Source organism: Pseudonaja textilis, chromosome 4, assembly GCF_049901715.1.
Source record: "Pseudonaja textilis isolate UNSWEBS1 chromosome 4, rPseTex1.2, whole genome shotgun sequence".
NCBI classification, from domain to species: domain Eukaryota; kingdom Metazoa; phylum Chordata; class Lepidosauria; order Squamata; family Elapidae; genus Pseudonaja; species Pseudonaja textilis.
The window spans coordinates 3,539,107-3,549,344 of record NC_141993.1 but is presented as its reverse complement, the minus strand read 5'-3'; the positions used below and the strand labels follow the sequence as shown (position 1 = coordinate 3,549,344).

Below are 10,238 nucleotides of genomic sequence, written 5' to 3'. Positions count from 1 at the left end.
CAATCAACTGACCAATCAATCATTTCCACCAAAGAGGGCAATCTATGACCTGCACACTAGCTCCCGTTCATACCTAATAGGGGCTGATATTTTGTTTGTTTGTTTTTGTTTATTTGTTCATCTGTTTGTTTGTTTATTAAACTTGTGTGTCACCTGCCTAACTGGATGTGATGTTAGGCCTTCTAGAATGCACCTAGATAAATAGAAACAGTAGGAAATTTAAAATTCAAATAGGAAATTACAATTCAGTTAAAATAATGCTGACCCATGTGGAGAGCGAAGGAGCCAGGTGCACAGGGAGAGGAGGGGGGTGTGTATGGAGGAAGGGGTTCTCCACTCCATCAGCCACCCTCAAAAGTGCCGCACCCCTATTGGGGTCCCAGTCTAATTGGCACGGCCCCTTCTTCAAGGCCTTTCAGAGGGCCAAGAGGTCAGTTGAAGGTCTCACCTGGAGGGGACAGGGGAGTCCAAAGGGTTGAACCCACAGGAGGAAAGACCAGAAGTGGATTGCCAGAGTTCAGCCACGAAGAATGGGATCCCTTCTCCCCCCCGCCCCCCCCCCCAAAAATAGAGTGGGAACAGAAGCAAAGAGATTCTGCAAGACCAATGCTTCCCTTTTCATCCTCTGTAAGTCCTTCAGATTTGGTTAACTTGCCCCCAAATTCCATATTGGATCTGGGGCCAGTTGCAGATGCAAGTTCCTTCCTTCCGGATGTCTCACAATGCTGGAGTAGAAGAAGGCCAAAGGAAATGTCCCTCTCTTCCCCAGTGCCAGCCTCCCTTCTTTCCTATGGTCTCAGCTGGGGTCCGGTAGCCGATCTGGGGAGAGAATGGGGGTCCCAGTCCTGGGATACGTCCCTAACCTTATCAGTCTTGGCAGCCAATATTAAGACAAGCCTTAAGGGACTGGAGGGAGCCCCCTTCTCTCTCCCTCCCTCCCTCTCTCTTTCAATTCAAATTATGGTATTATGAGTCCAACAGAGGGGTTTTTAGTACCCACATCATTAGGAAAACGGCTATTCTTTGAGTGCATGCCCAAAATCTACACTCCTTCACCAAGTCATCAAAATACCACCGTTGATGTGTCAGTCTGAAGTTCTGCAGTATCTCTCTCTCTCTGGGTCTGCCTGTCTCTCCCTCCCTCCTTCCCTCCCTCCCTCTCTCTCCCTGCAAACAAAGGGCCACAGAATTGAGCACCAGCCTTTCTCTCCCTTTGTGACACTACATCCCTAAGGAAACGGCAAGCTTTGCCATGGCTACTGGGAGTGTTGTCAAAGCCACCAGAGCTTCCTGGGCAGCAGAGAAGGACGTGTCTCAGCTTTGCCCGCCCTCCGTGTGTGCTTCCTCCTTCCTCGGGAGCCTCTTCAGAGCTGGCCCAGCGATGCCAAAGAATGCTCTGGTGACCCTCCGGTATGGGCCTTATCGGAGCTGCGGGGTGGTGGAGCACAGGACCTTCCGCCTGGAGGGCATGCAAGGTGTGTGACAGCCACTCGGAGAAGGTCTGGGGAGCTTCAGGGTTGTCCCAACTGGCCTTCCTTTGCTTTCCCCTGAAGACATTTCGCTTCTCATCCAAGAAGCCTCATCAGTAATGGCAGGAGGGCGGAGGGTGGTGTGGGTGGAAGGATGAGGTTGGAGAAGGGGAATAAGAAGTCAATGCCTGCATGGAAGCTGCCTTTGTGGGTGACAGAGGCAGGCCACATGTAGCCTCCAACCCCACCCTTCAATTTACGGTCCCTCATCATCATGTTGATTTCCACCGCTGAAATGTAAGGAAATTGCTGGACTTTGACTGCAGGATGTTTGCCCATTTTGTGATGTTTGAGGTACTTTTGGAACCCCGTCCTTCATCCCTGCCATCCCCCCACCCCCCCAAAAAAACAAAAATGGGCTGACAGATTTCAGCTCTGTCCCACCACAGATGACCTTCTGTGGGCTTCAGAAGCTAAAGAGACTAAGCTGCACCTTTCCCCAGAGGTGGGATTCAAATGTTTTTACTACCGGTTCTGCGGGCGTGGCTTAGTGGGCGTGGCAGGGGAAGGATACTGTAAAATCTCAGTCAGAGGTGGGATTTGCCGGTTCTCCGAACTACTCAAAATTTCCACGACCGCTTCTCCAGAACTGGTCAGAACCTGCTGAATGCCACCTCCGCCTTTCACGCATTGCCCAGTCTAAGCTGAATAAATCATCCAACTAATAAATCTACCCTCTCCATAGACATCTGAAAATGGTCAACTTATAGGTGAATTCTCAGGTGAACATCTTGGCTTCTACACTAACCTGGCATTGGTTAACCATGCCAATCTCAGTTTGTAATAAGTGAGTGGAAATTCACTTAAGTTGAAGGACCTCTCGTTCTTTGCTTGCTTGCTTCTTTCACTGGGTGGAAAAAAAATGGATGGAAACTAACCAAGGAGGGAACCATCTTAGAACTAAGGAGAAATTTGACCAGTGGGAACAGAAGTTGCCTCCAGAAATTGTAGGTGCTCCATCACTGGAAACTTTTGAAAAGAGACCGAGCAGCCACTTGTCTGAAATACTATAAGGTCTCCTGCTCAAGGAGGGGAGTGGACTAGAAGACCTCCAAGGTCCCTTCCAACTCTTATTATTTTCTTATGTTCTATGTTCTTCCAACAATTTTTTTTCCTACGGAGAGAAAGGCTTTCCCCTGAATTGAAGGAAGTACTAAACCCAATAAGAACAGAATGTGCATGGAATTCTTTTCTCTTCTGATGGGAAACAACTGGGGTAAGGGTTTTATTATCGTTCGTAAAGTTTTTGCTTACCTTTGTGGGAGACTTTATATTGTTTTCTGCTCTTTGGTAAGAAGGAGAACACTTCAGAAAAACTTACAACTTTTTGCTTTCTGTGAGAACAAGAAAGTCATTTTCTTTTTGAATTACAAAACCATCTGAACATCTTGCATGTCATTTTGGGGTGCTTTGTGAATGCTTTTAATGCTGAACAGAAAGCAGTTGTTATCAACACAAAGATATATATATATTTGGTTATTCGGGTTTTTTCCATATATATATATATATATATATATATATATATATATATATATATATGTATGTGTGTATATATATATCACACCCCCACCCAATCAGAACACAGCCAATCCCCCACCCAATCAAGTCACACCCCCACTAGCAGTTAAAAGGAAGAAGCAGCTGCAAGCTCACATTACTCTGAGAAGCACAGAGCCAAAGACACAAGCCTGAAGATGATGAATGAGACTTCATCGAAACGTTGCCTAGATACTTCGAATCTTACGCGGGAGAAAACCCAGATAACCAAAGATCCACATACAAATACCCATGAGAACCTCAGAATATATATATATATATATATATATATATATATATATATATATATATATATATATATATATATATATATATATAATTTGTATCTTCTTTTTTTTTATATATATAATTTGTATCTTCCACAAAACACCTGTGTCAAACAATGGCTGGGGCCTCCTAGGTGAAAATCCCCAAACAAATATGCATTCAAGAGGGCCTTATTTAAACTGAGTTCAACAAGAGTTAGTCTCAGGTGAGTGGGCTTAACTTCAAAGGTGTTGCTAGCAAAGAAAACATTTGCTCTGTGGGATCACAAGAGGAAAGTTCATTTTTACCACTCTTCTTTTCATACAACCTACTTGGATGAACTTATAAAGTGGGGCTGAAACTAGTTAAAACATGGAAGGGAAATCACCATAAATTATCCACACTGTAGACTGAGATTGGGAAACTTTCCAGAAATGAATGTAGAAGATATAAATGCTCCCGTATGATGGTCAAGGAAGCTACATGGGCAACATGAAGTCAGACTAGAAGACCTCTGAGATCCCTTCCAACCCTGGGATTCTATGTTCGGAGTCCTTTTTAACTTGATTCCAAGGCTTAGTTTCCATGCTGATGCACATTGAATACAAATGGCTTATGATGCCCAAGACCATGGATCCTATCCGCCCTTTTATAGGATGGCCCCTCAAAGCCAAAGCCAACACTTACCACCCATTTCTTCACTTCACTTATAAGGGAAAACCCAGGCCTTTTCTCTTACAACCAATTGGTTTCTGCTTTGTTTTATTCCCAAGGAACGGATAACATCAGATTAGAGTAGAGTGGAGTGGAGTGGAGTGGAGTGGAGTGGAGTGGAGTGGAGTAGAGTAGAGTAGAGTAGAGTAGAGTAGAGTAGAGTAGAGTAGAGTAGAGTAGAGTAGATAGATAGATGATAGATAGATAGATAGATAGATAGATAGATAGATAGATAGATAGATAGATAGATAGATAGAATTCTTTTATTGGCCAAGTGTGATTGGGCACACAAGGAATTTGTCTTGGTGCAAATGCTCTCAGTGTACATAAAAGAAAAGATACATTGGTCAAGAGTCAAGAATCATCAGGCCCAACACTTAATAGTTGTCATAGGGTACAATAAGCAATCAGATCATACTAGGAAACAGTCCATATAAGAGTAGAGTAGAGTAGAGTAGAGTAGAGTAGAGTAGAGTAGAGTAGCATAAACAGAGTTGGGAGGGACCTTGAAGGTCTTCTAGTCCAGCCCCCTGCTTAGGCAGGAAACCCTACACCCTTTCAGACCAACGGTTGTCCAGTGTCTTATTAAAAACTTCCAGTGTTGGAGCACTTACAACTTCTGGAGGCTGTTGCCCTGATTAATTGTTCTCACTCTCAGGAAATTCCTCCTTAGTTCCAGGTTGCTTCTTCTCTCCTTGATGAGTGTCCCCCCCCCCCCGCCCCCGTTGCTTCCTTGTCCTGCCTTCAGGTGCTTTGGAACAGCGGTCGCCAACCAGTGGGCCTTGAGAAAATTTTGGTGGGCCACAGAGAAATCTCACCCCCCAAGCATCCCTCCAAAGCAATTAATCCAGGCTGTGCAGAAACACAAGGCTGCGCTGCCCACATGGCCCGCGGGAACCCTCCCTGCCCACTCACTCCTTTTCGGTAAACTTTCCTGCTAAATTTCTATTTTTTCTTTATCCAACCATCTCATCTGTTCTGCTGTGCCAGGAGATTTAGATTAGCTAGGAAGCAGAAAATAGTTGGATTTCTTGGTTTCTTTAGATCTTCGGCTCTGCTTTTAAGCACAGCTGAACATCCCTTAGGACTGAAGGTTTGCTTGCAAGCAAATTCAGTGCAGACTCACGGCAAACAAATTTGAGAGAATGAGGTAGCTGATAGCAGATAGATAGATCACTGAATGATTCTGTGAGCAACTCAATCTGCCTGCTTTGCCTGATTTTGGGTAAAAGTTGCTCTTTTTTAATAAAAAATTCAATATTTTACATACATGGTGTGTTGTGAGTTAATTTTATGAGTTTGCTTGCAAGCAAATTTTATGGGACAGACTGAGTTAGCCAATGGCAGATAGATAGATCTCTCAATGAATCTGTGAGCAACTCAATTGCCTGCCTGCTTTGCCTGATTTTGGGTAAAAGTTGCTCTTTTTTAATAAAAAAAATCAATATTTATATAAATATTTATAATATTTACATACAAGCCATGCCCAGCCAGTCACATGAACACCAAGCCACACCCACAAATTAGGCCACGCCCACAGAACTAGTTAGTGGTTCCTGGGATCTAAAATTATGAGTTTGGTGGTCCCTGAGGTGCAAAAAGTTGGCGACCCTTGCTTTGGAGAATAGCTTGACCTTCTTTGTTGCAGCCCCTGAGATATCAGAAGGCTGCTATCATGTCTCCACTAGTCCTTCTTTTCGTCAGACTAGACCTACCCAATTTCAGCAACCGTTCTTTATATGTGTTAGCCTCTTCTGTGAAGTGAACAGTTAGGATGAGGAAACTGGTACAGAGGAAGACGTTCAATTCTGTCTTGGTTCTTTCCTCGATATTTGTAAGGCACCCAAAACTTCTGTAGTTCTTACTGTATCCTGGTTACAGTAAGGATTCTTGCTTCCTAAGGCAGCTTCATTTGTCCTGCAAAGGAAATGGGAAATTCGATTACGGCTCCCACTGGATGATCTAATTAGACCTTTAGTATTAACAGAAAATGTAATTGGCAGATAGGCCAAGGTTCACAGTTATGTTAGTTGGCTGCATGTTCATGTATCCCAGCTCATAAGATAATTTTCAGGGGCAGAATTGCCCACGATATTTTCTGCAATGAGGATAGTGAAACCAGATCCCCTACATAGAAATTACATGTGCTAATATACATGTCCAGATGCGAAATGATATGATTTACATACAAATATAAGATAATATAATGAGCGAGCTGATAAAAGCTCAGCTCCAGGGATTATAGACTTTTGATCTTCTTTATTTTGGGGAGTAAAGCCAAGGTTTGGCTTTTTATATAAAACATTGGGGAAATTTATGGATTTTTTTTTGGATATACCAATGTGTGTATGCATGCACATAAGTATATGTGTGTATTGTGTACACACACACACAGAGAGAGAGAGAGAGTAGAAAGCAAGAGAACAAGAGTCCTGCCCTCGCTGTAAAAGCCAGCTGGGTGATTTTGGGCAGTCACTCTCTCTCTCTCTCTCTGTCAACCAACTTACCTCACAGGATTGTTGTGGTAGGAAAAATAGGAGGAGGAAGGTGTGTTGGATGACTGAAATCCAGGGAATAAAGTCAATATTTTAAATGAATGCCAAGAAAAGAATCACCCCATGGATTTTGAAGCAATTCGGTGAGCATTGGATCAGTCACACTTTTTGGCAGATGTAATGAGCCCTGGAGAATTTTCTGACAAAAGAAAATTTCCCTTAAGTTTCCCAATGGTGAACTTATCAGGAATGTGCATTAAAGTTTCAGCTTTATTTTTACAAGAACTTCCTGGCCAAAATTCAAATTCATGCTAACAACATAAATACAGTTAAAATGCAAACTTAAAAACATTTATGATACTTTTATTGAAAATATAATATAAAATTGTTACTGGCACTGAAAGACAAATGCCATAATACCTGCTCGGACCTTATTTAATAGTTTTATGATTATTTTTTAAATTAAACCACCCATTAGCTGGAACTTTCTGGTTGGTGCTGAAACACCCACCCATTTGAATGGAGCCATATAGGTCAATCCCTTGTTTTTTTAAGAGAGGATTTTGATGACTGCCTTGTTGCTGGTCATCGGTTCACACAGAAACCCCGATAAGACTTTTCACAAACCCCAAAGAGCACCAGGGGATGGGACAGGCTTCCGTTATAATCAGCTGACCGGATGGTCACCAGGGTCAGGGCTGAGGGCCTTCTCTCTACTGGCACCCTCTCAACCGGGTGGGTTGTGTGGGTCAAACTGGGTTTCTTCAAGGTCTGGATTAGCATTGTAGTTCTCCTCTGTGGGGCAGTGGAGGGGCAGCACTCTGCTGGCGGTTTTTCGGCCATTTTTCAGCCCATTTTTGGTTGGCAAAGTGCTGCAGGAGACCATGGAGGGTGAAAACGAAGCACAGGCGACCCTGGCATGCAGCCCATTTTAGCCACCAGAGGCACCATGGGCCAGTCCTTTGATATTTCCAGGCCAGCCCTGAAGGCCGGATTTAAGCACCCCAGAGGCCGGATCTGGCCCACGGGTGGCCTTGAGTTTGACACCCCTGCTCTAAATAATCCAATATACACTACTACAACATTATTATTATTATTATTATTATTATTATTATTATTATTATTATTACCGTGCTTCTCATATAAAAAGGCCGTCTTTTTGGGGGGTGACTTAATTACCCACCTTGCATCTTCGGGCAGGCGGGTGGCGACGGCTTGGATGTTGACCTCGGCGTTGGTGGAGCACTTCGTATCGGGGACAATGCATGCAGCACCATATCCGGATGTGCAATAAAAGTACTTCCTAACAGAAAGCCCCCACCACCACTCCCCCCCCCATTTCGCATGTTTTAATATAGGCCTTAATTTGGGGGGAGGGGCTTAATTTCATTTCATGCCTGTAAAACATGCTGGGACTTCCTATTGGGGGAGGCCATATTGTTGGAGAAACAGGGTATTATTATTTTGGGAGGGGAAGCAGAATAGAAAAATGTCACAAGCCAGGAAGACCTGGCAGTGCAGGGGGAAGAGTTTATTTTTTGGCCTCCTGCTAATTGCACGAGCCCATTAAGTCTTAGAAAGCACTAAGAACCCCGGAGGCATCTCTCCCGGGCTAGCGAAACATTTTCCCAAACTTCAAGAGCCTAATTAACCAGACTTCTTGCTGGTGAAACTTCCTGCCATTCATCAGGAAGCTAAATTAAAATTCAACCTCAGAATTAGGGGACGGAGGGAAGGCTCAGCTGCCTCGTAGAGAAAGGCTGGAGTGGACTCACACCGGCAGATAAAAGTTCCCGCAACTGTGAAGTTCTCCAAAGAAGGGAAACATCGTGTCTGCCTCTCCCAAAAGAGCAAAACCTGTATGCTCACGTCCCCAAAAAATAAAGAGAAAATGCCATATTTAGCCATTCATTTATCTGTACTGTGTCAGCTACTTTGCCTTCTAATCCAGTTTCTTGCCCAGTTGTTAGAGGAACCGAAATCTGTAATAGCTTGAGTAAAAAATAAGAGTCCTTACATTAATGGAAGGCTGAGGATAGAAAGTCAAGTTAACTCCTGTCAATGTCTAAACTTAAAAGGTCTATTTCAGGGTGAGACCCTCAAGGTGCCTGCTTTTTCTTCTTTTTTAATCTGCTTTGTTTGGTTTTTGTCTTTGTTCCACGGACCTGTTTTTAAAATTATTTGACCAGGCAGAAAAATAAATAAATAAGCGGGTACATAAAGCATAGTTCTCTGTAATGTCTGAGCCATGAATGACAGACTTACAGATTTTCTTCTTTCCAGGTCAGAGAGGAAGCAACGAAGGTTTTCTGAGAGTCACACAACTCTCCGGTGAAGACACGTTTTGTGGTGTCTTTAACTTAGACAAAGCCAATGAATGGGCTAGAGGCTTAAAGGAGCTGGCCCAGGATGGGGGGAAAAACGAGACTCCACCATTGTTTTTGTCACACAGTCAGCCAGATGCCCAGACCGGATTGGGCCTCTTTGTCCACCTAGGGAGCCCTTCCCAAGGACCCGGGATAGGCAGCAGACGCGGTTGTGTGATGGCGCTAGAGGTATCACCGCAGCATGGAAGCTGTTCTGAGTCCAGCTGCCTCTTGCCACGGACTGGCCCAGGTGAATTGGTCAGTGCCGGTGTCCCAGTGGTGCTCCAGATGGTAATGGGGTGGCGCGCCCAAGGCCCCCATGACTCTGGGCCCTGCCTTTGCTTTCTTTGGCTGCAGCTGGTCTCTGTCATCCTTGTTGTTCTTATTCCTCTCATGACTAAACCTTGTGAGGCCCTTCACGTACTGTGGAGGTCAACAGCTTCAGGAACGAACCCTGTTTGCTGCCCGCTCTACTTTTTCTGCAGCTGTGTTAAAAGGAGACGGGCATCAAGTCGTCCTCCAGCAAATCCCCGATTGGAACGACGTGCAGCTGATTGTGAATGGGGAGACCGTCTTCCAGTGCAACATCTATGACTTAGATTTCGGTAAGTGCCCCTGGCAACCGACGTGGGCCGGGGGTCTCCCAGATCGGCTCCTTAGGCTCAGGGCTGAGAAAGGCAGCAAATCAAGATCCATGGGTGTGCCGTGAATTCCCATCCCCCCACCCCTTGCTCTCTTTCTCTCAGGAGGAGATGGAAAGTTGGACCCTCTTTGCCAAGAAGCTCGAGAGGCCGTCTTAAAAGCCTACTGAAGAAGCCTTCTTCTTGTGCTTTGCTCTTTCAAACGCTCGTTTCTCACAAAGGAAGCCCAACCCCCCCCCTCCCCCACAAAAGGCTCCTATTGTACCTTGTTGCCAAAACAGCACGGTCTCCAATTCACTAATCACTTCTCTGCTTCGTATCTAATTATTTGAAGCCTTTTTGTCCTTACGCTTTTCTAGGCTCATCTTGATCTTTTCAAGTGTTCCTCCCCTTCTTGAACCATCACCGTGTGTACACCTATTAACTTCCGTGTAGTTATGTTGGAATAAAAAAATAAAACTAAGTTTGTTCAAAAGATATTCTCGGTCTAGCAATCCTCCCAGGATTAAACCGCAGAGGCTCAGATCAAATCAAACTATAGATGTGGAATAATAACAATAATGGAGATCAATATTTTGGGAAGAAGCATGCTAGGATCAATCCATAAAGATGAAGCTGTCATCAAACCACAAATAAGCCAGGCCTCACATGTTATTATTTACTTGTCATGCCTCGGATACTTCTGTTTTG

At 44.3% G+C, this 10,238-nt stretch overlaps 1 protein-coding gene across 1 annotated transcript; it reads left to right on the top strand.

Annotated features, from left to right (window-relative positions):
• The first annotated feature begins 1,303 nt into the window (after window positions 1-1,303).
• On the top strand, window positions 1,304-9,833 carry C4H10orf53 (chromosome 4 C10orf53 homolog). The gene is made up of 3 exons (XM_026714561.2): window positions 1,304-1,475; window positions 9,393-9,512; window positions 9,654-9,833. Exons 1-3 carry the CDS (start codon window positions 1,382-1,384, stop codon window positions 9,716-9,718), a joined length of 279 nt encoding a protein of 92 aa, XP_026570346.2. The 5' UTR covers window positions 1,304-1,381; the 3' UTR covers window positions 9,719-9,833.
• Window positions 9,834-10,238: the final 405 nt, after the last annotated feature.